Source organism: Mustela lutreola, chromosome 4, assembly GCF_030435805.1.
Source record: "Mustela lutreola isolate mMusLut2 chromosome 4, mMusLut2.pri, whole genome shotgun sequence".
NCBI classification, from domain to species: Eukaryota; Metazoa; Chordata; class Mammalia; order Carnivora; family Mustelidae; genus Mustela; species Mustela lutreola.
Genome location: NC_081293.1, coordinates 173,928,280 through 173,954,178, shown reverse-complemented (window position 1 = coordinate 173,954,178; position 25,899 = coordinate 173,928,280). Strand labels below are relative to the sequence as shown.

Below are 25,899 nucleotides of genomic sequence, written 5' to 3'. Positions count from 1 at the left end.
CCTTTTAGATCAGGAAAAATGAGTTCTAAAAGAACAAATGTCTTCTTTATGAAAAATAAGAAGACCCCAAATATTGGGTAAGTTGGCTTTTGACGGAGGGCTTTTTGGTAGAAATAATTAAGGACTAACCTATGTAAGTTTTTAACATTAGCTTGGAAGAGGAATATCATAGTGGAACATCAAATCAAATACCATCTTTTACTAAAACATCATTACTGTACAAAGTGCTTTAAGGGACTGAGATATCCATGGAGATTAAATGCTATGCCCAAATTCATATCTCATAATAAATCCTCATATCTGAGGACACAACAGTGTCCTCAGCCTTTGAATAAATGGAAATCAAGTTACAATGTTTGTTATTACATATAAATGCTACATATGATACAAGGATGTTGTACTTTGGGCCAATAGAGACTCAGTTGGACAGGAGCACTCAGAAATCACTTCTGCAGAAAATAAACATTCAGTCTGTTTTTCTTTATGCAATAAGCATCTCACCAACATAAAAAGAGAAAAAAATTCCTAAAGTTTAAAATTCTGACAGGGTGGATAGAGTCCGAAAGACATGCCACAAATAGCTAGAAGTAATTATTTTTTGTAAACTCCTGGGAAATTGTTTTATGGGCAGAAATGAGAGTGGTATAATTAAATGACAGTAGCAAATTAAGTGAATGTATTTAACATAATTCATACCCTAAAATACACAACAGCATTCACGGGGATTTTTATACGCCAGATTTCATTAATTCACATATGACATTGGCCCAATATAGTCAACGTTGCTCTGTTAAACACGTCATTTTCTGGGTGGATCCATGTGGGGAACTTTGGGGAGGGAGGACAGCCAGTGGGGGTGCACGGTATGGATAACTGCTAACGGGCCAATAAACTGGGTGCTCAAGTTTCCATAAGATTTAGAGCTCACATTCTGTTTAACAATAACCTCTTTCTGAAAATCAATGCTAAATAAAAACAATACATTATACCCAGGTCATGAGGCAGACCCTACGAAATATTAAATAGTGACACTGCCATCATGATAGTCATAATAGTCAATAGCCATCCACATTTTAATCTGGGAAATATCTGGGCAAGTTTTGCAGCCTACAGTTTAGGAGGATACATAATCTATCATCTAATGCTCTGACAAACATACTTTAGCTTAAAAATTTAACTAGTGAGAACACCTCAGTTGAGGTAATCCATGAACAAGCTTGTAATGGAGTAAAGTCCTTGCTGTATCATAGAGACCACAAAGGCTCATCAGCATACCAGTGTTTTCTTCAATACATCAAACTGGAATAGGCTTTAATTAATATATTACCATCCATTAAAAATGTATAAAAATATCAGTGAGTTGACTCATGGTATGATAGGATGACCACAGAATATTTACATTTGTGTATGCACGTTTGCATGTATTTATGAATATGCATAAGCATGAGGTCTATATGTATATAAATATACACATATACATACATATACATACATACATAATTCCATTCTCTTACCTTAAAACTGTTTATGCTAACAAAAGGAAGGCTTTAATTATATACATTTGTAAATTGTCAAATTATCATGGTCTGCACTTTCTTTAATTATCGCATAAGGTTTTAGATCAAAAGATTTTCCCATAATACTTATAGAAAAATGCATGCAAATAAAATACAATTAGAAGCAACATCTTTGCTTCGCTTTGTGAAACAATCCTGGCAAACCAACTAAGAGGAAAGCACTCTAACCCCTTCACACAGAATTATAGAAAGTGGGTGAAAATACCTAAGATACACATATCATTTAAAAAAAAGAAAGAAAAAAGAAAGGACCCAAGACAAACTATTAGATGTTTTGTATAGATATGTCAAAGTACCTCACATGATCTTATGATCACGTATATACTTACTACAAAATGCTTTGGGGGCTGAAAAAGGAAATGAACACAAATGAAATCAATTCTTCATTTTCAAACTAGAAGTCTTAACATTTACATGGGTATTTTCACTTGATGACCATTACAGACATCACAACAGATTTTGCTGTTCTTAAATTTCACAAACAGAAAACGTCAACATTTAGAATAAATTTACTTATTGTCCTACACCAGATCTTTTGAATGAAAATGGTTTCCATGCTTCAAAAAATTAGCTGATGATCCAGACCAAAAAAACAAAACAAAAAAAAAACAAAAAAATCATTTTGCCTTCTGGCCAAAACAATACAAATTCAGAGATAAAGCACCATTGTATCCTCTAAATAAACTAGCCTCAATTGATGTAGATATAAAGGCATAACAGGGGACTTACCTGGGTCATCAGAAGGCATGTCAACAATAAGCTGGTCACTGTACTTTCCGTATAAGCCATTAGTGCAAATGGCTACTATCTGAAGCACATAACTCATATTGGGTAGTAAATTATTGAGAATAGCACCCTAAAAGAAAGATGTCAGTAGTTATATTGATGTATTATTCTCAACAGGACACTTACATAACAGACATCTGAATTTAGAAAACATTTTCTCATCTGTTAATGGAAAATATATTTTATTAATCTAAGAAGAACCACAATGTTGTTAAATTGAACTTGTGATATTTGCGAATTACGCTTTTGTTTGTTTGTTTGTTTGTTTTGAAAAATCAATTTTAGTTTTAGAAAGTTTTATTTTCAACTAGAACTCATCAGATTCTTAAATGAGTACCCTAAACTACAAATTAATATCTTAGACAAATAAACATGTACCATTTGCAAAGGGCAAATGTGAAAAATACAATGAAAAACCAATCTATCTCTTTGTCATAACAATATATAAGCCAAACAGTAATAGAATTATTATTTTCTTAACATCATTATGAAATGAAAAAATCGCATATTCTCAAAATTGCATGACATGCATAGTTCATAATATCTCTGTTCTAGACACCTGGATTAAAAAGTCATTAGGCATTTTATCAGTTTTTTCCATACGATATTCAACACCATGGTATCAAGGACAGTTTTTGTTTAAATGCAGGTTCCTCGGCCTGGTGGGACTCCAGCTGTGTGAATGCACAGTTCAATAACGCCTTTGGCCTGCACTGGGGCTCTCCTAGGGCCATACCCAGATAAGGTGTTCTCAACTAGATCCCAATCTATGGCCAATGTTTCCCTATCAAGACAAAGTTTAATACTGAGCTAATCAGGTCACAGAAGGAACCTGAACTTTTTAAAAAAGTTTTAATTTTAATTCCAGTTAGTTAATATACAATGTTAGTTTCAGGTGTATAATACAGTGATTCACCTATTTCATACTGTAGTTTATTTTCTTTAGTGTGTGTGCGTGGGTGGAGAGGAGAAGGGAGTGGATCAGATTCCTTTGGAATCTGCCTCAGATTCCAAAAGTTCCAACTCCATTGACTTCACATCTGTTACTTGGGAATTTGTTGCAAAGAGTCCCCTACTCTACTTTCTCGTGCTGATAGAGTATGGTGGGGCAATGATCTATGACAGTATCAGAGCACTGAGATTCCAGGTTCAATTATTTCCACAACTGTGAGATCACAGTCAAGGTATTTAACTGTTCTCTGAGTTCCTTTATTTGTAAAGAGAGACTACCCTAGAGGAACTCTAGGTCCTAAGTCTTGTATAAGTGTCTACTCTATAATGCTGTTGTTGGCAAAGCTGGGACCTTTCTGTAACTGAAGACAAATAAGAACCTAGTGTAATTCCCTGTAAGTTTTGACCTTAGTATAGTTTCTGCTTCCTCTCCTCTGCACTGGAGAGTTTCACACAAAGTTTAGGGCAACAATATGTAATCATTTCTAATTTTTACCTTGAACATTAAATTCTAGTGCTATCAGTACATGATATAATTAAAGTCTTCTAAGTTCTTTCCATGGAAATTAAACCACAATGTTATCAATACACGAAACAACTGATCTTCGTAGTTACCAAGTCTTGATAGCCATCTGTCAAAAATTCATGCTTGGTTTGGTCTTCTCCCTCTAACTGCTGGTACAGAACCGCAAATTTCTCAATCATGGTGTCATAAACTACTCGAGGTCTCTCCCATGTAACAAGGAGGCTGGTATAATTCTCTGGGTCAGCTTGAACATTTTCTGGTTCTGAACTGCAGACTTCAGAGAGAGACAAAAAGTCCAGTTATTATTACAATGTCAGCCTCTAGCCTTTTAACAAGGAAAAACACATATTCTACGAAAATTTGTTGTGTTTTTATTTTAACAGAAGGTGAAAAGTTAACACTTCTCCAATATGGAGCTTTTGCTTATGCCATTTCGTAGATCTGAAACACTTCTTCCTTCCCTCCTTCCTTTATCTGCTTCCTACCTTCCCATTCAGGAAACGTCTAGGTCGAATGTTCCCTCCTGCTACACATGCTCTGATCAATGTGAAGTGAGCTGTGTCATTTTCAACTGTACGTTTTGCTTTAACACTACTATTGCATTAATTGCATGTTCTCTTATATTATTTTTTCCTGAACAGGTCCTGCATCTTGCAGCAGGTTATAAACAGAAGAGCCACAGCTTTTTATTTCTCTATTGTTTAGAACACTGTCTTGAATACATTTGGCATGCCAATTCAAAGGGTATCTTCAATCCCATGATGTTTTTATTTCTCTTGTTTGGTACCTGACAGGTATCTTTGGCTCAGGATGAAGAGCATTTAAAATTATAACACAGGGTCTATTGCCAAACATTATGTTGTTTCAAAATCCTGGAAATAATGTAAAATTCTCTATCAGAGAAAACCATACGAGAACAACTAAAACTATCCTTTCTGTATGTTTTGAAACTGAGGACAAAAATCCCACTTTGGCATTTTTAAATAGATTAAGCAATTAATTTTAGGAAATTAGGAGATTTGTTTGACTGATCTGAAAAAATACTTTGAAAATCGTTCAGGGACTTCTTACAGCAAATTCAAGCCCATGCTGGGAATCATGCCAAAGATTTAATACCATCAAAAAGAGTATTCTGATACTTTCTGAAATACATTCATACTGTGATAATTTGGGCTAATTATGAGGATGAAAATTATAAAATTTTATGATATTGTGCTAATGGAGCAAATCAATAAGTATAATCTTTTCATAGGCCAGATAAATTGGCAAAAGAGAGGGAGAAAGTTCTCTAAAGCTAAAGATTGATATGCTCACAGAGTCTAAGCTTTGTTTCCAGGAGATACCTGAAGTTACAAAGACACTACATGAGACCATGCAGTTAACGTAAGTCAACCAATGGTCAACTGCTAAAGACTCAGTGAAAATATTGCAACAGCATCATCAGAATGGGACCGAAAAGCCTTTTGTCTATACTAACTTGTAGTTTCGCTTGTGAACACAAGAGGGCAGCCAAAACTAACAAGTGACCTCGTCAACTATAACTTAAATTGTATCTACAGTATTTAATAATAGGAATTTTAGCCTATGTATGTTATGCCAGCAATGGTATATAAATATTCCAGAAAAATATGAATATATATACTTTAAATAATACATGTATAATCTTATATGAATTAGAGACAGGACTATTCACTGAAAAACTACGGGTTTTTTAGTTTGTTTATTAAGGATTTAGGGTGAGGTGTTCCTTTCGGAGTAAGAGGATAATTCTCCAAAAACATGAATTCTTCAAGAGGCATGAATGTAGAATAAGAAAATGCATTCTAATTTAGGTCTAGACTACATCGTTGTCACTCTGTCCAGTGGCCCTTCTTTGGTGGCCACCAGATGGCAGAAGATCATCGAGCATCTCAAAAGTGAGCTCGCTACTCACGTGAGCTATATCATTGGAGGAACAGGATTGCCTCAATCTTGCTTCTAATGAACCCCGTGCTCATTTTTAGAAGGTTGAAAGCAATTCTGGACAATATCATTTGTAGATTTTGTCCTACAAAAGTCAATCCCTCTTTTTAGTGAGTAGGAAACTATCTTAAAATGCATTAAAGTTTTATGCATGCACAGGAAGCAAAAATCTCTCGAGAAAATATAAAATTATTAGCTGCAAAAATACCCAAAGGACTGCTGCCTAATTAGCAGAAAATTACTTTGGTGGGATGTCTGTGTTTATTTCGCCTTAATAGTTGAAATCAGCAGATGTTTCAAATTTTAAGAATCAGCATTAATATAAAGTAGGGCTTTAAAAAGAAACTTGTATTTCCTTGTCACTGAGTTATTATTCCTTAGCTTTCTGCTTTATAAATATGTTAGAGCTTACAGGTAATTTGTTTAATAGTTGAGATTTCACATTTTAATGAGAAATTTACTTTTTTAGATGTTTCTTTTGTGATAATCAATAGCTTAGCAACATGTTATAAAATGGCAGCTGAATTTTATCTTTTAGATGCTAGCTGAAATAGGGATCCTCCAGAAAAAAGATAATATACTTCAGAACGTATTCAAGAGAAATACCGGTACTTCTGTATATTGTTTATGATCTTGCCAAAGGGCTGCCTTTCTATAAGGTAGGAATGGATTTTTTAAAATAATAATCTAGTTCATTTCATATACACTACTTGGTGTTCATACAAAAAAGTGGGTAATGACCGTGGAATAAGTTATTAATTTGCACTAAATTTTCCAGGTTTACCTTATATATTTCTTATTAAAATTTGCTTATCATATTAGAAGGATATATACTCTATACATCACATCATCTGGACTGAAAATGAAGGAAGGCTTTTCCAGATCAACATTTACTCAGACACCAAATACAAGCTACTGAGTGATATAATAAGACAGTAACAAAAAAATAATTTCCTTGATTATGGGGAGTTCAGATCCATACTGAGTCTTCATTTCTTTCTTTAAGACTAAATCCCATGCCCTATTCCTTTCCACAAGCTGCACGTGATCTGGGTCACAGTGATGGATTTTTTCAAGAACACTGGCCAAGAAGGAGAATCTGGTTCCTGCAGCCCTTGGCAATGAGCCAGGCTGTGACAAATCTGGGGTCCATGTCAAGTCACACAGAATACAAGTAAGTGCCTCAGTACAAATGCAAAGTCTGTTCACATGGAAAGAACGAGTATGTAGTTTTCTTTTTAAGGGAGCTATAAGTGTTCTAACTTCAAAACCGATTTTTAACATTCAATGCTCATCTCCTTGGTTCCAGGCACTCTGGACATACAAATAAAGATGGCACTGTTCTTGCCTTTAGGAAACTCAGTCCTATGACAGCTGCTAACCTTTAAATTTAGTAAGCTATTAAATGTAATGGGTGCTTTGAGTTTCTATGTCCTAGACCCCATTCTAAAAGAATGCAAAAGAAACTTGTAAAAGAAATATGCCATTGAGACCAAGTTTGGCTGTGCTTTCAAAATTACACGTTTTTGCCACTTAAGAGTTGTAAAAGCTTCACACACTTGCAGCTGATACCAGGTCATGTGTTTTCTCACGACTTCTGCGAGCTTAAATGGAGAGTGAATGCGCCGCACAGAGGAACACACAAGACCTGCAGAGCGGGTACCAAAGACTGAAGCACTGAGTTTTAAAAGGGAAAAGGAAAACGTGGAAAAAGAAAAGGAAACTAAAGAAGGAGAAATACAGATGAAGAGCGTATAGACAACTCCAGCTGTGACAAGTCTCTCAGCCAAGCACAAAAGTTGATGCTGATGGCCAAGGGAGACAACAAGGCTCTTTCCACCTTTGCTGTTCTAAGTGCCTGGTTTAGAGGAAGGACAGATTGCCTGATGGAGAAGGTCCAGCCTTAGCTCCACGGACTAAGGGTAAGACTGTGGATGCAGCTGAAAAGACAAAATGGTGATTCTTGGGGAGTGGCAGAGAAAAGGTCACAATCACCTAAGATGTCACTAGATTTTACCCAGTTAGTTCCCAATGAGCAGACGTTTGGTGCAGTTCAACACAGCCCAAGACAAAAGAACTCTGTGATACACACTGATAAACCCACCATATCCTCCTTTGAGGCGGACGAGCCTTACTTCAAAAAATACTGAGACAGGTGTTTTGATGACTTCGTTACAAAGAACTTGAAGATTTACAGACTCAGAAGACAACCAATATTAAGGTTGTGATTTCCCCTCAGGCAGCAGCAGATCTTAATGAAACTACATTTAAACATTGCCACAAATGTTAAAAACAATAACTAGAAATGATCCGCCATTGATCTGTACCTCTCAATGACTGCATTACTCACTTTAGACAAGTAGCCAAAAGGAATCTTTCAGACTCTACCTAATTCAGTCAGTCTTTTCTAGGGACACATTGTAACTTCATCAACAAAATATACAACCGTCTAAGAAGTAAATAATCTTCAGGTCGCTTTTCTGCAGTAGTTGAAGCACAGTGTTAACATTCACGTGACCTTAACGAATGCTACTTAAAATTACTGACCTTCAAGAAGGTGAGTCTACTGATGTTTAATTCATCATGACATTTTTCAGGAAAGTACAGAAAATTTCTCGCAGCTCAAATACAATATTAGGCTACAGGGACACTCTTTCATGCAAATCTGTCTTGAAAAGCATTTTATATATATATATTTTTTATTTTTTATTTTTTTAAAGAAAGTTTGCACTGGGGCACCTAGGTGGCTCAGACGGTTAAGTGTCTGCCTTTGACTCGGGTCATGATCCCAGGGTCCTGGAATCGAGTCCCGCATCAGGCTCCCTGTTCAGTGGGAAGTCTGCTTCTTCCCCCCTCTCTCTGTCTCATGAACAAATAAATAAAATCTTGAAAAAGAAAAAGAAAATTTGCATTGAATATATTGCAAGGCTAGCAAATGAGATCTGAACTGCATTTATGATTTTATTCAACAAGCAAAAGCCTTAAACATGGAAAACTGAATGGCAACCCCAACTTGCTGTGATTGCTTGCCCCCATATGTATGTGCACACACAAACACACACAAGTGTGTATATACACACATTATATTAATATAGCTCTAAGTCTGGGACACATTATGTTTAAGGGACTGTACTGCTTTGCAAACTTTAGCCCACTTAAACTTCACAACAAAGTGGCCTTTTTAATTCTAATTTTATAGGTGAAGTAACTTGACAATTTTTTAATACTTTATTTATGTATTTGAGTCCGTGTGCCTGAGCAGGGGGGAGGTGCGGTGGGAGAGGGAAAGCAGACTCCCTTCTGAGCGCTGAACCCGAAGGGGGGGCCTCAATCTCACGACCCAGAGATCAAGACCACAACCAAAATCAAGAATCAGATGCTTAACCCACTGAGCCACCCAGGCGTCCTATAACTTGACCAATTTTATTTAACAAATAAACACTGGCCAGCAAGGTTTGACATCAGAAGTCTACCAGACTTCAAAACCCAGAGTCTTCCCCGCTGTGCTGCAGGATGTCCTTGCTTCTTAGTGGGAGAGGTTTGCTAAGAAGGCAGCAGGAAAGCATCTGGTGCCTGGGAAATATGAGATTATCTTGAACCTCACCTACTTTACACTCATGCTGTGTTTTTATGGTGATTCACACATGCTCCTCATTATCTAAAAGACAGTTTTTACTAACTCCTTTAAGATTCTGTTAAATTCTGTGATTCTTAGAATGGTCAGTGTCCATTCCATCGTGCCAAAAAGAAATATCTCTAATAAATGGCAGCTCTACATAAAAATGCAAAAATAGGGGCGCCTAGGTGGCTCAGTTGGTTAGGTGACTGCCTTCAGCTCATGTCATGATCCCAGAGTCCTGGGATTGAGTCCCACATCAGGCTCCCTGCTCCACAGGGAGTCTGCTTCTTCCTCTGACCTTCTCCTCTCTCATGCTCTTTCTCACTGTCTCTCTCTCAAATAAATAAATAAAATCTTTTTTAAAAATGCAAAAATAGAGGACTGAAGTGCTGGTAAAATATGCATTCATTCCCAAACACTCATTGAGTTCCTGCTATACAGGAACATTGAGTTCATTGAGTTCCTGCTATACAAAAATGAATAAGGCTTAATCTCTACCCTCAAGAAGCTTACATAGACATTCAGACCTCACACGTTTTTTGCAATTATTTGCAAAGTTTTTTGCAAAATATATTTTTCCACAATGTATTTACTGAAGGCTGAATTGTGACAATTTTCATGTCACCCCTTCACTCCCAGTCAAAATGAGGATGCTAGATATTTATAAAATCAAACTATATAAATAAAACTTGAGTGTCCTCAAAATTGAGGAATTGGTTTAGTAAATTCTTATGACAATACAATGGAATACTACACAAAATTAAGAATGGTGCATAATATATTTGTATCATCGAGTAAAAAAAATCAACAAACATATAGATAGTAAGTCTCATTTCTGTGAGATAGAAGAATATATTTTTGATTTAAGAGAAAGTCCTAGAAGGATATTCACCAAAATCCTTAGAGTGGTTAGGTCTGAGTGGTGACATTACAGGGAATTTTAATTTTTTCCTGTGTGTTTTTCTGTGTTTCATGCCTTTTTAATAATGTTCATGTAGTAAAAACTTATTTTCATACTAAATTTAATAAAGATTAAATCCTGAACATAAACACAATTCCTTAATTTTTATTCTCAAATTTAGTCCCCAAAAGTAGAAGTGGGATAATATGTCTATTAAGAAGAAAACCATCATAATATACCCATGGCAAAAGATAATAAAGATTTCTTGAATGCAAATACTCATGATGGGAAAACTAAGAATTCAATCGTTTCAGTTTGTGAAAAAGGCCAATGTCTTTTCTTTTTCTTTTTTTTTAAGGTAGGCTTCATGACCAATATGAGCCTTGAACTCAAGTCCCTGAGACTGAGTTGCATGCGCTACCAACTGAGCTACCCAGGCACCCCTGCTAGGTTTTTATTATATGAAAATGGATTCTTTCCATCATTCAGTGAGTATTTGGTGAATGAGAGCATTATGTTAGCTCCTCAATGGAGGTAAAGACTTATTTACTTCTTCTACAGGGCTTAGTGTCCAATGGAGGAGACGAGTAAGTAAATGGACAATTGTCATACTGTGGCAAATGCTATGCACTTCAGATGCACAGAACATGACACGACACCAGACGAGCATCACTGACTTTGTACTCTGTGGCCATGACCTTCATGAGTGCCCATCCCTTTTGATGAGGATGGAGATAGACTCAGAGATGGTCTCAGATAGACTCAGAGGTAGACTCGGTGATGCAAAGTTGGCTTGAGTCTTGAAGAACGAGGAGGAGGCAAGCAAGTGGAGATAGGTGGGAAGAACATGCCGTGGTGGAAATAGCACGTAATATGTAACGTGGGAGATGCTGGTCATCCATCTTCAGAGGACATCAGGCAGTTCATTCGGTACAAGAATAGGAAGCTCATGGCAGAGAATTAAGCCTGACTAGGAAGTGCTCTGCAATGTTGAATGGTTTGGATTTCATTCTAGAGTCAGTGGAAAGCCATCGAAGAGTTTTAATGAAATACAATTGACAAAAGTACATAGCAAATAAAAATATTTATTTCAGGGCACTTGGGTGGCTCAGTAGATTAAGCCTCTGCCTTCGGCTCAGGTCATGATCCCAGGGTTCTGGGATCCAGCCCCACATTGGGCTCTCTGCTCAGTGGGGAGCCTGCTTCCGTTCCTCTCTCTTTGCCTGCCTCTCTGCCTACTTGTGATCTCTGTCTGTCAAATAAATGAACAAAAATCTAAAAACAAACAAACTTCTTTCTTTTTTTTTTAAATTTTATTTATTTATTTGACAGAGAGAGATCACAAGTAGGCAGAGAGGCAGGCAGAGAGAGAGAGGAGGAAGCAGGCTCCCTGCTGAGCAGAGAGCCCGATGAGGGACTCGATCCCAGGACTCTGAGATCATGACCCGAGCCGAAGGCAGCGGCTTAACCCACTGGGCCACACAGGTGCCCCAAACAAACTTATTTCATTTGCTACTTGATCTACTGTATTTTCTAAAAGGAGATGATTAAGTGTAGCTGGGTTTTTTTTCCCCCTAAACAATTGTCTATTATTTACCAGACAGAATATTATAGTATTTAGTATTGCTGGTAGAAATACAATGAAATTTCTTCACTTTGAGACAATTCAATTAGAAGTTTATGGTCATGTTAAATGTAGCTTAGTCATCACTGTTATCTTGTGCTCTGTTTTGTTGTTGTTGTTAAAGGATAAATAATTCTCACAAACATTACATTGAAATAATAAAAGCATGCTGTTTTAATGCTAATCTTCAAAAGCAGATGACTATTAGATTAATATTATAGATGGCCAAGAATTCACTGTACAGCTGAGATCAAAGAAGCCCATGTCCTTGGAAATATTTCAAGTCCACAAAGCAAAGGCCACTTCGCCTATTTCTTTCATCAACCAGTACACGCTCCGTGTAAGCCATAAAGGAGAAGTCAGTAGATGCATCTGATCGTGTCCTCTGGACATTTTCAAAGGCTTCTGACTGTGGGTCAACTTCAAAAGACACTGAGGGCAGTGTGGAGATTTGCCCCTCGTGTCCTCTCCAATGCTTGGGCCTAACAAACTTCTTTTCCCCTGAAGAAAAACTGAAAAAAAGACTCCCTTTTTATTCATTAACGATTCAGTGTGTTTGCTCTCAATCACTGCTGCGTGTTACGCTCTCCCCTCAGAGCTGCCCACATAAAGATAAGGCTTTAAAACCTCAATCATGCGCCAGAACTCAGCTCAAATGTCGTTCTCTCAGACAGGCTCTTGCCCACCCCAAGCAGAAGTGATCTCCCCAAACTCTGCACACCTCGGCCCCTTATTCATTCATTTCCTAGAGCTCTTAGCACAAACACCATAACGTGAATTTGGAGGTTGGCATATGTGGCTTTGCCATCTATTACTATGTGTTTTAAAAAATCACTTTCCTAACTGAATCTCAGTATTTCTCACCTGCAAAATGGGGTTATATGTGTGGGGAAGAACAGCTTTATTTATTCATTCATTCATTCATTCATTCATTCAGAATCTCAAGCAGGCTGCATGAGTGCAGACCCCGCCGTCGGGCTCAGTCTCACGACCCTGAGATTATGACCTGAGCCAAAACAAAAGTGGGAGGCTTAAGTGAGAGAGCCACCCAGGCGCCCCCAAGAACAGTTGTCTTTATTTCTATTTTTTAATGTTTTTTAAGGATTTTGTTTATTTATTTGAGAGAGAGAGAGCAGAGTGAGAAAGAGAGCACGAGCAGCGGAGAGGGTCAGAGGGAGAAGGAGAAGCAGGGAGCTCACTATGAGGGTTGATCCCAGAATGCAGATTTTACTGTCTGGACCCTGGATCAGGACCTGAGCAGAAGGTCACTTTGCGGATCGAGCCACCCAGGTGCCCCAGAACAGCTGTTTTTAAACGTTATTTTATAAATGTGGTAACTGAGATTCAGAGAAGTAAAACAGCTTACCTAAAGCTATAAAGCTAATAATCAAATTTTTCTAAAAATCTGTTTTCTGTATTTTCCATTATTCTGCAATTACTTCCTATAACACTGAATCTATAAAAGTGTTAGAAAAATTATATTTCAATACATACCTGCTTCATGAATCTCTTCCTTTCCAGTATATGAGGAAAACACCTGCCTAGAGAACTTGTACTGTTGTTCTCGAAAATTATTTTGTAAGTAGTCCATCAGCATGACATAACCAGACTGTTGCATTGTAAGAACTTCACAAAAAACAGCCAACTGGAAAAAAGATCATTTAACATACAATTTAACGTATCTGCTTCAAAGGCATCTGTAAGTGCTTTAAAATAGATATTCAGTAGTAAAGCTTAGAAAATCATTATTTTTAAATTGCTTCAAATTTCTGCATTTGTTTGAAATTCCAAGATTACCTGGCTTTCAGAGATGCTAACTGTATCTTTAAAAATAATCCAGTCAACAGTGTCTGTGCAGGGAGGCGATGTCAATGAGCCATTGTAAGTGTAATACTTGTCGGTTGAGTTTGGTAGAAGGTTCAGCAATATGAAGGGATCTAATGCAGCCTGTTTCCCTACAAAGAAGTAAAAACATATATCTCAGTTGGAATCTCAATACTGGAACTTAGAAGTTCAAAGCTTCTATGAAACAGAGACTTCGGTTTTGTTATAAATTTAATAAATGAAATTTTAAGAATATTTTAGATATATTCAAAAATAGTGATAAAACCAACATATTCTGAATTTCCTTATATGTATAGGGTTAAATGTTTCAACTTTACACTAGCAGGAGGCTGGAGAGATTATTTTCAATACAAAAGATATTCAGAAAAAAAGATATTCAGAAATCATATAACCATCTTAAGAGATACAGTAAAATCATTTGAGAAGACTTAATATTAGTTTGAAGAAAACAAAAATAAAACCTTATTCTGGTGAAGATTATCTTCCAAAGCCTATAATAAATGATATATTTAAAAATGACTTATTGGGCAAGATTTCCCCCTAGAGATATAGAATGAAACAAAACAAAACAAAACAAAATCCTGCTATCACCATTTCTAATTAACACTGAACTGGAGGACTAGGCCAGCACAATATAGTAAGAAAAAGAAAAAAGTCATAAAGATTGGATATGATGAAATGATACCATTGTATTTTAAAAATACGTGATTGTGCATGTAAAATACTGAAAAGAATTTACAGGCTTAGAATTAGTAAATTTATTTAGTAAAGTCACTGTACATAAGATCAATATACCAAAATTAATTATATCTCTATGTACCAATATCAATCAGTAAAAAATGAAATTTAAAACAATATATTTCATAACAACAAAATATCAAATACAAGTAAATCTAACAAATGATGTGTACAACATCTAGATTGAAAATTATGAAATTTTCTTGAAAGAATTAGAAAAAACCTTAAAATGATAGGAAATGCCAAGTTCATGGATAGGAAGATTTAGTATCGTGAAGGTGTTGATTGTCCCCAAACTGATTTATGGAGTCAACAAATCTTATCAAAATCCCAGAGACTTTTGTACATGTACGTATGTGTGTGTATTTACTGACATGCTGATTTTAAAATTTAAATGGTAATGGAAATAAAAGTTAAGACAATCTTGAGCAATAGCAAAGTAACTGGAGAACTTTCATGACAGGTAGGAAGATCTGTTATATAAAACTATAGAGATCATGATAATGAAATATTCATGCAAAGATAGACAAAGAGATTAATGAAAGAGAATAGGGAACCCAGACCCATACCTATATGGTCACTTGATTTAGGACAGGAGAAATTATTATGTAGTTGGAATGGAGGGCCTTTTTAGTAAACAGTGATATATCAATTGGATATCCTTATGGAAAAAAGAGAATCATGGTTCCCTACTTCACAAGGTTAAAACAGTGAGTTCTAAATAGATCACAGATCTAAACGTGAACAGAATATTAAAGCTTTTAGAGGAAAACAGAAAATTCTTTTTATAACCATAAGGTAGGCTGAGATTTCTGAAATGGCACACAAAAAGTGTTTATCGTAAAGAGAAAAGTGACAAACTTTAATACATGATAATTAAGATCTGTTTATCAACAGCTACTATTAAGGAAACAAATGGTAAGATGAGTGGAAAGTATCTTCTGGATACAATATATAGGATAATAAATAGATTTTATTTATAGATACAATAATATTTATTTTCTATCTTGTATCCAGAATAGAAAATCCCTATTAAAAAATTAGTAGAGCTTTCCTACGAAGGCCATGTGGCCTTACACTCTGAAACAGTCTTTCTCCTTAAGTCGTCCCGTATTTGCTTTTGGACCTCTCCCGCGGCACTTTTCAAAAGCACTGTCCTCTCGCCACTTAGCTTTTTGTGCACCAGCCCTCACTCGTCTCAGCAGCAATCTGCTTGCCGGCGAGATCTGGGGGTAACTCGTTTTCCTGTTCTATCTAGTCCAATGCATGTCCTCTGTTCCCTCCAGGAGACTTAAGTCATTAAGAAGTAGTCTCTGAATCCAATTTAATCTAGATTTAGCGTTTGGCACCGTGCAGAGCAGTTCTGTTAGAGTGGGCAGTTAGTCCTGACCAGGAGGGGTCTCCTCCGCCCAGGGAACCACCCCATCCCTCGCACACCAACCCCTCCCGCTCTACTGCACAGAGGGATAAGCAGGACACACCTGCTACAGGGACCGCCTCAACTAGGAGCATGCGCACTTCCGAAAGACCGCCTCAGCTAGGAACCCTGACGCTATTATAATATCTTTATAATATCCTTTGCATTGCGGTCCAGGGTTGAGTTTAGGCGCTCAGGGGAAAATGATTAAACGGTGGGGAAAAGTGGGAGCAGAGGAAACCAAGTAGGGTCCAAGGGTGGACGGATAATGATGAGATGGGAGGGAGCGAAGAGACCCGATAACCCCCCTAGAAGGGCACAGTGAGAAACTCAGCCTGTTTCCACCCATCCTCGGGTCAGCCCGCTCCTCTGCCTCAGGGGTGTACTGTCGATTTTTGCGAAGTGAAAAACAAAACTTTGCTACTTCAAAACTCTCTTGGGTCTCTTGACTGAATTCTTTCCCTCAAGAAGACAAGAACTGCGAAATTCCAGAACCCCCTGCAGGTTAACACTTGCATCCCTATTCGAATACTCTGGGGAGATTTAAAAAACAAAACAAAACAAAACAAAACAGAACAACAAATCAGTGTTCCAGACCCCACCCCAGACCATATTAATTTAAATCTCCTGCAGTAGGGCCTGGGCATTTACATTTTCAAGAAAGCATCCTCTGTTGATTTAACCTTGCAGCCAGCGTTGTAACCCCAAAGTAGAGGGAAGCCTTTGGGATATGTTAGTCTTTTTTAATCCACTTTCCATATTATATTATTTTAATTTCAGCTCTAAACTCCATGAAGATTGGACATATCCAGAAAGCCTCAAAGAAAAGAAAAATTCCATTTTTCTACAATCCAGAAACTCTTGAAGGAAGGAGGGATGCTGGTAATAATTAAAATTATAGATAACTGCTTTCAGTCTGAATTTAAAAATCTGCTTGGCCGAATTGATAATGTCATGTATATACAACCTAAATCTAATTTTAATCCATTAGAAAATTCAGATTATGCTCCATTTCATGGATTAATTAGTAACTTCCAAAAGTATGTCCCCCTCTCTTTTTAATCATCCTGAGATGATCAGAATTCAGACTTGGATTCAAGTTCCCTGAAACTGAGAAAAATATTTTTAATACGTGAATGTTTCCCATTTTCAGATTTATGCTTTTAATATGTGAAAAATGTTGTGATTAAATAACCTCTTTAATCATCAGTGTGCTACAATTGTTTCTTTTTTCTGCTGAAGACAAAATTTATCCTACAAATGTTCTGTGGAAATGTGGATGTGGAGAATACTAATTAAGTAAGGACCCAAACATTGACTCACTGCTAAATTAGGCGGGAAATGAAATGACACCAGGAAAGCTAGAGGCCAGAAAAGGGAGAGGTGAGACCTGAATAGGGATGGTGAAATAGAGAATTTTCTTGAAATGCTAACTGTTTTGTATCTTATTTTTAAAATGTCATTTACAGGGGCACCTGGGTGGCTCAGTGGGTTAAAGCCTCTGCCTTCAGCTCAGGTCATGATCTCAGAGTCCTGGGATAGGGCCCCGCATCGGGCTCTCTACTCAGTGGGGAGCCTGCCTCCCCCCTCTCTCTGCCTGCCTCTCTGCCTACTTGTGATCTCTCTGTCAAATAAATAAATAAAATCTTTTTTTAAAAAAATGAAAATAAAATAATATGTCATTTACATACATGTCCTAAATGTCTGTCTTCTGACTTGAATAACACAGGACTTTTCAGTTACAGTAGAGCTTTTTGATTAGACTCCCGTCTTCCGTGAAAATTGGAATAAGATGATTTTTTGAATCTGTGTCTAGCAAAAACGTTTGCTTCATCTGAATCACCTCAGTACTGTGAGCGAACACAGGCTAGAATCACACCTGACTCGATGCTGCTGAATTGTGATCATTCAGTCACTGTTCATTTGAATGTACTCTGGTGACTAACCAGTCAGTCAGCGCTCCGCTTTTATAGCTTGCTGAGAGCAGGAGGGGGAAGATGAGTGGGGAGAGAGTCAAGGAGATAAAGACGAAGACCACAACAGGGTCAAGCACCTGGCATGAGCCACTAAATAGTTAAAACCAACGTTTACTGTGGAATTTTAAGAAACAAAACAGAGCATCTTAGGGGAAGAGAGGAAAAATAAAACAAGAAGAAACCATAGAGGGAGACAAACCGTAAGAGACTTAATCAGAGGAAACAAACTGAGGGTTGCTGGAGGGGAGGAGGGGAGGAGGGAAGGGGTGGCTGGGGGTTGGGCATCAAGGAGGACATGCGATGATGTCGGGGCGCCTGGGTGGCTCAGTGGGTTAAAGCCTCTGCCTTCGCTCGGGTCATGATCCCAGGACCCTGGGATCAAGCCCCGAATCAGGCTCTCTGCTCAGCAGGGAGCCTGCTTCCTCCTCTCTCTCTGCCTGCCTCTCTGCCTACTTGTGATCTCTGTCAAGTAAATTAAAAAAAAAAAAAAAAACACCTTTAAAGGAGGACATGTGATGTATTGAGCACTGGGTGTTATATAAAACTGATGAATCACAGACCTCAGAAACCAATAATATAGGTTAATTAATTGAATTTAAATTTTAAAAAGTTTTTTTTTAAAAAAAGACAACTCTTCCTACTTAGGACAATAAGATTTAAGATGGTGCCATGTCAACGCCGTCTGAGAGGGCTTTTCGGTATACAAATTCCTGGGTTGAATTTGTAATTAAGAAACAACCAGTGGGGCGCCTGGGTGGCTCAGTGGGTTAAAGCCTCTGCCTTCGGCTCAGGTCATGATCTCAGGATCCTGGGATCGAGCCCCACATTGGGCTCTTGCTCCACAGGATGCCTGCTTCCTCCTGCCTCTCTGCCTAGTTGTGATTTCTCTCTGTCAAATAATTAAAATATTAAAAAAAAAAAAAAGAAAAGAAAAGAAAAAAGAAAAGAAACAACCAGAAACCATTCTAAGGACAACTCCCATTTGAGAATCACCGACGATGTTACCTGGGGTGTGTTTCTTCCTTTGTGACTGGAAAGAATTTAACCAACAGTTCTCTTTCTCTCTGGACTCTGCTTATGGGACACTAATATGCTCTCTTTGTATTGATACAACCTCACCCTCTCTCTCTCTCCGCTCCAAGGGTAGGACAATGCCTAACATAGAGCAGGTGCGGTGGAAGGAAGGGAATGAAAGGTTGGAGGGAGGGAAGCAACAGGAAATGGGTTTGTCTCTTGGAGAGGAATATAGGAAATGAGTAATCAGCCCACACTGGAACGAGACAGATTTTGTAACCCTGATGATGGCTGAAAGTGTGGTTTGCTGAACAACTCACGTTATATGGAGAATATGAAGCAGGGTTTGGGAGTTTTGCTACAGTTCCGCTGTCCCTGCCTACAGAGAAGCTCTGCCTTCAGTCCCCTTGGCTCCCAGCAGCAATGGCTGAGGGCTGATACTGGGAAGCCTTCCGTTTATTGGGCATGAGCGGATTTTCTAGACTCTGAAATAGATTTAGTCTAAGAGCTGTCAAAATAGAAACATTTACCTTGAGGAGGACTTATTTAGTTTGTCCAGATCGTATCTAACAACCACTCAAATCAAACTGACACTAATACACATCTCCACAATGTGGTGGAACAACTCTGTGGGCAGACCAGGAGCTCGATCCCGGCTCCACTCCCACTGACCAGCGGTAGACGCTTAGGTGTCCTCGCCAAATATGTCGCAATAGTAAGTATTTAGTGGGTGAGGTGACACACCGGGAGGGTTATTCTATCTTCTGGTGAAAGAGGAGGAAGAAGTTGGTGCACAAGTAGCAGGGTGGGGAGACAGAACACAGAGTGAAGGCAGGCCAGTGAGGGTGTGTTCCCAGGCAGGCGGCGAGACTGTACGTTCTGCTTCCACGTGCAGAGCCAGGCTGGAGGCAGAGGCGCGCTGCCGGCCATCCAGATTCTCAGCGAGGCTGTTCAGTGGCAGCAGGGGCTCTGATGAAGTGTCTCTCTCAATGGTTGGCAGAGAGTCAATATTAACAAGTAAACTTTAGCCGAAGAACATGAGCAAAGTGGTTCTTCAGCTCACACGATCCTCAGAGGACCCTTTTAGAGAGCCCCAGGAATCACGGAAGAAGCCTCGAGAAGAAAAGGCCACGATGCCTCAGGGCCCCAAGTCGGGACTAACGAACCAGTGTTAACACCCCTCTCGTTGGGCCCACAGGCTGATGCGAGGCCCGGGGACATTCAGGCTTCATATTTTACCCCAGTTTCAGTGTAGGAATGCAAGCCAGCTGCCTCTTTTCAGTCTTGACAGAATCCACCTGACTAAACGAGGGAAAGATTAAGTGGTTTCGGCATTCAGTGCTGAGCCTTACAATCTCATGGACGGAGGGAGAGAACAGCTTCCATCTTGCGTCGATTGTACCTTTCATAAAAACCCGATGAGAGCAGCGCTGCGTGAGCTCAGAAATTCCTGACTTCTGAAAAGCTCTGTCAGTTAAGGTCCTTACATGTGATCGACAAAGATGAATCAATCCTAGACCCGGCTTTAGCTTTCCAAAAGGATCTATATGAATTTGGTTCTCAATTTTAGGAGTTTGCAGCTTCCTGGAGATGAATAATCCTTATTTTGTTAATAACTCAGGGCCACATTAATACTGCGTATGTGGATGCTTATGAAAGATAAAATAACAATAATAACAGGTTTGCTGTCTCTTGCCAATGTTGTTACAAGCATTCGCTGTGGCAAATGACAAGATCCATGACATAGTAGGCAGAACAGTATCAGAGCACATGGCATCTTTTTTCTGTGTAAGTGTTCGCTTTCTTCAAAAAACCCCTGTCATAATGGTAAAGCGAAGGGACTATGGAGGAAACCACCAGGAAATAAGTTTTCACTCGAGTATCAATTCTACTTTCACTTTAAGACATGATTTTTATAAAATTAACTGGTTTCAGATTATAAATTAGAGTCTTTAACAAATGGATATTGCAGGCAGAAGAGATAAACACATTTAACTTTTTATTTTGTTAAAGATCTACTTATTTGAGAGAGAGCGTGTGCACATGTGCATGTAGGCAAGTGCAAGGGAGGCACAGAGGGAGAGGGAGAGAGAGAATCCTAAGGAGATTCCTCACTGAGCATGGTGCCTAACTGGGGCTCTATCCCAAGACCTGAACTCATAACCTGAGCCAAAATCAAGAGTGGACGCTTAACCAACTGAGCCACCCAGGCACCTGACATAGAGAAACATATTTTAAATGCACGATGTAATTAGATTATTTTCAAGAATAAAACTAGAAAACTTCGACTTCCTACTTACATTAACATTTTATGATTTTTTTTTTTTTTTTAAAGATTGACAGAGAGAGATGACAAGCAGGCAGAGAGGCAGGCAGAGAGAGAGGAGGAAGCAGGCTCCCTGCTCAGCAGAGAGCCCGATGTGGGGCTCAATCCCAGGACCCTGAGAGCATGACCTGAGCCGAAGGCAGCGGCTCAACCCACTGAGCCACCCAGGCGCCCTGACATTTTATGATTTTTACATGACAAAAATTTCGGATAAAATGTTCTTTAGTGAGACATGTATAAATTGTATAAAAAGATGGGTCCTCTTTGAAAAGGTCCTTCCTTCCTCCTTTTTGAATTACTGATTTTTGTAATATAATAAACATTCATATGCATCTGAAACAGAAATCTGGAAGAAAAAGATTTCTCCAAACAGCTTACCAAAACGACTAACCCTCTCGACTCCATCAATAATTGCTTTGTAATCCAAATTTTCTTCTAATCCAACCTATTAAAGAAGAGAGACACTCTAAGAATGGAATAAAATATTTGATTAACTCTTCAATAAAATGAAAAGATTAGTGAATTCCATTTTAAGTCTCCAAAAGTAAAATCCTCCCAAGGCATACTTTTTTTTCCCCCCCCCACAGCAAGATAAAAACAAATAAAGAAAAAACAGCTACCTTTGAAGTTTTCCACTGCGAAAAATACACTTTAAAAATGCTGATTCCCAGTCTCTGCTCTATATCATTATGATGTTTTGCATGTACACATAAGCAAATCTGCGCACTCCCGGAACCATTTGCTCCAGCTGGAAGTGACGTACCCAATTAATGAATGCAAGGGTCCCCTTTTAAAAACACACCAGCCAAGGAGTGGTTCTGTTTGAAAATGATCACAACTTATTCCACCTGCGAGCACTTGTATTTGTTAAAAAATATGCCTTGTTATGTCACATCGTGTGATTAAAGAAGAAATTAAGTTAGCATTAAACTATATATAATGATTACCTCGAATAAAACGGATAAAGCTCTTAACTTCCCTTTTCCTTTTACTGCTTCCTCAAAACTTGAAAATCGGTCCGCATCAAAGCAGTAGATCTGCATCTATGAAATATAACAATGATAGCTTTATCATACACAAAGACATCACAAAAGTCACCAAAGAGACAATAAAATAATTTATCAATTCAGTAAATACTATTTGAAAAATTCTGTAAACTGTATAATCCTATATTCTGTAGAGTTTCAAAATATTTTATGAATTCCATGTATGTACAACTGTACTTACTATCACTTATCATCCTCAGTGAGGAGGGAAATGCAAAGTTAGACACATCTGGGAGAGAAATGGTCACTTTGACATTACCAGGGCATACTGGGGTAGTAATACACTAGAACAATTATCTAATGTTATAAATTCTCAAATGTTATTTTAACTATTTTGCTGGAATTCTTTCAAATATGGTTTCATTCTTTGATGGGACACACCTCTCTTGAGGGTCTGAGTTACCTTTTTTGGACATTATCATACTGCATTCTTTTTTTTTTTTAAAGATTGATTTATTTATATATTTGAGAGAGCACGAGGCAGGGCAGAGGGAGAGGAAGTGAGAGCGGATGCACCCCCCAGGTACATGCTATTAATAGTAAAACTCGAAAGGAGTTTCACTTGGTGTCTTTTTAAAAAGATACCAAGAAGAATTTTAAGTTCCTTATTTTAAGTGTCCTCTTCTCCTGCCGGACTATATTCCTTGTTAATTTCTACTTCAGCCCATGTGTCTGTTGACAATGGCTCCTACTCTCGCTTATAATTCGGTGCTCCCCATGTCATGAGCTTGGAAATCAGGTAATGTAGCTAGTTAGGAGAATAATTAAGGGGAGAGCAGAAAGCCTCTGTGAAGACCAATGCGTGGCTGGGGGGCTATGACTGCAGAAACAGCAGGTGTTGGGCTGCTGTGAGAATGGCAGTGGCTCCTGCCTTGGGTGATCACAAAGCCTTTTCAGAGAAAGGACTGCTCAACTAACCCCTAAAGGATAAGCAGCATAAAAACTGAACGATGAAAAAGCAGAAGAGGTGAATGTATGTTCAAGTCAGTGGGGCCAGTAGGCCAGAAAGAAGAACTGTGGGAAGCGGGAAGTAATTGGTTGTGATTGCGGCTGAGCACGTGAGACAGAAGAGGAGACGGGGCTGCAGGGGCCCCGCCAGGAAGCCCATGAGATAGTCCCAACCCTTTGCTCTTGAGAGCGTCAGAGAACACTGGATGCACTTCGCTTAACAGGAGTGGGAGGTGGCAGGCCTTTCGGGGAAGAGGGCTCAGAATGGAGGAGAAGAAGACTAGAGAGAGAGGGAGACCAGCTGGGGGACATTTAACAATCTAAGTTAGCGACGAAGGTAATTTGAACTTTCTTCTGCCCTCCCACATCATTTAGGAGCAGAACTGAGAAGACCTCCTTGTAGGATGCAGGAGACCAGGAAAAAAAAAAAAGACCAAGTCAAGGATATCCCCGAGTTCTGCTGCTTGCACAATTACATGGAGAGAGTTTAAAAAAGGAGAAGCAACAAACAATCCCTCTTAAGATTCAAGTTCTTGAGAACTTGAGAGGCTTTTTAAATAAGAAAAATATCTGAGGTTTAATGCACAGATTCTGTACCATTTATTTGGCTGGTTTAGGGCTTTTCTTGTTGTTAGGGTTTTTCTTGATTTTTCCTCTTTGCTCTCAATAAGTAGTATTGTGACATAGCAAACTCCCTGAAGTGACAATGTTATATGTTTAATGGATTGACTTCTATTTCTTTGACAAACCAAATTTGATAAATGTGCTTCTCCTTAAGGATATTTAATATATTGAAAAACATAAATTTATAAACTATAAATTTGAATGTGCTTATCCACATCAAAAATTTTTAGTCCTTTAACAGATAATTCACTTGTCTTATTTTTATTATCAGTAACTATTTTGACTATAAAAGTAATACAGTTTTATTATAAATAATTTCAAAAACATGGGAATTTTAAAGGATAGGAGAAAAGGTACCTAAAATGCCATCACCCAGGGAAAAATCACTACTCATGTCTTCTCGGTTTCCCTCAATTATTTTTACAACAGTAATAATTCCCTCTCTCATTTAATCCTCATAATAACTTCATAAGGCAGGTGCTACTCTTATGTCAATTTCACAAGCGAGACACGGAAGCTTAGGTCAATTAAATATTTGTATAACGTTACGTCTATAACACCTAAATGGTGAAGTCAGTATTCAAACCTAGTCCATTCAACTTAGACTCTGGACCCTCAGTCACTATTTAATTAGTTTTCACATTTCACAAAATCAGAGTATTAAATACTGTGCATACTATTTTACATCCTGCTTTTAAAAAGCAGTAATATCTTAAAAAAGAAAAACCCATTAATATATTTTGATGAATTTTTGTGTAAATAAATTATTCAAACATACGGTTTTTATAAGACCTGTAATATTCCATCACAATGGAATTTAAAATATATTTTTATTTTTCAGTAATCTCCCAACCCCGAGATCAAGAATAGTAGGGTCTACTAACTGAGCCAGCCAGGAGCCTTTCCATCATAATGTATTTATAATCATTTCCTTTTCTTTCAACTTTTTGTTATTTTTGTAAATAAATCTTGGCACATACATTTTTGAGCATGTCTTATTTTTTAGACTAAATTGTTAAAAGTGGAAATGGTGGGCATTGGGAATGAAACATTTAAAGTTCTGGATAAAAACAAGCAAACTACCAATTTAATACTCTTTCCACACATGTATGAAAGTGTTTGTTTTACTGCATACTCATTATTTATTAGAATTATATACATGTATATAACCAATTTTAAAGTTGAAAAATGTTCTCATTTATTTAGCATTTCTTTGATTCTCCAGTAAATTGATAAAATTTCCCCTTTTTTCCCCTCCTGAGCTGTGGAAGGAATTTCATTTATTTCTTCACTCATCAGCATTTGCTGGTCAGATGTCTACAGGGTGGCCCTCTGAGTTGCCAGGAAGTGGAAAATCAAGTATGATCGTTATTGAGTTTAGTCTAATGAAAAAGGAAGATGCTAAACAAGAAACAAAATATAACTATAAATTATAAAATTGGATTAGAAGTTAATCAAATTATATGCTACATAAAATCTCAATGATTTAGAAAATGAAACAGTGGCCAGTGGAACCAGGGACTTACCTCAAGTGGAAACTTCTGTCCTTCTAAACTATGTTCCGATCCTTCAGAAGACATGTTGCATTTTCCCCAGTGGAAAGTGATCTTGCTTGCTTTGAACACCACTTCTGAAACTCCTCCACTGAGACGGTAGTCATTAGTGAGATTAATTTCCACTTAAAAGAAAAAACACAAAGTTGTATCTATGCTTCAGAAAATCAAAATTATAAATTTCAACTAAATTTTCTCCTATCAAAGATACACTAAGAAAGTCATTTATTTGATAAACAAATAACATAGTAATAATAAGTAATCATAAAATAAATACAAAAGAAGTCACCATTTGGAAGCTGAACTTGTAACTCTGCAAAATACATTCTGTGTATCTTATTGCCCCAAATATAAACTAAAACAAACTTCGATTTGACTCTAACAGCAGAAGACGCCAGTCCACCTGCCCTCTTCCATTTGGTGTGCTAAGACTGCCATTACCCCAGAGCTCTGCTTTCCTAAGGCA

General features: G+C 37.9%; 1 protein-coding gene across 5 annotated transcripts in view; it reads right to left on the bottom strand.

The window, feature by feature from the left end:
- PTPRZ1 (protein tyrosine phosphatase receptor type Z1) overlaps nt 1–25,899 on the bottom strand; it is a 177,992-nt gene that overhangs the window by 56,128 nt on the left and 95,965 nt on the right. For all 5 annotated transcript variants that reach the window (XM_059171692.1, XM_059171691.1, XM_059171693.1 and 2 more), the window contains exons 4-10: nt 25,407–25,558; nt 22,210–22,305; nt 21,641–21,707; nt 13,744–13,901; nt 13,441–13,591; nt 3,930–4,114; nt 2,307–2,433 (exon numbers count right to left, since the gene is read on the bottom strand). In XM_059171692.1, coding sequence (XP_059027675.1) covers nt 2,307–2,433; nt 3,930–4,114; nt 13,441–13,591; nt 13,744–13,901; nt 21,641–21,707; nt 22,210–22,305; nt 25,407–25,558 — 936 coding nt within the window. The remainder of the gene's footprint in view (nt 1–2,306; nt 2,434–3,929; nt 4,115–13,440; nt 13,592–13,743; nt 13,902–21,640; nt 21,708–22,209; nt 22,306–25,406; nt 25,559–25,899) is intronic.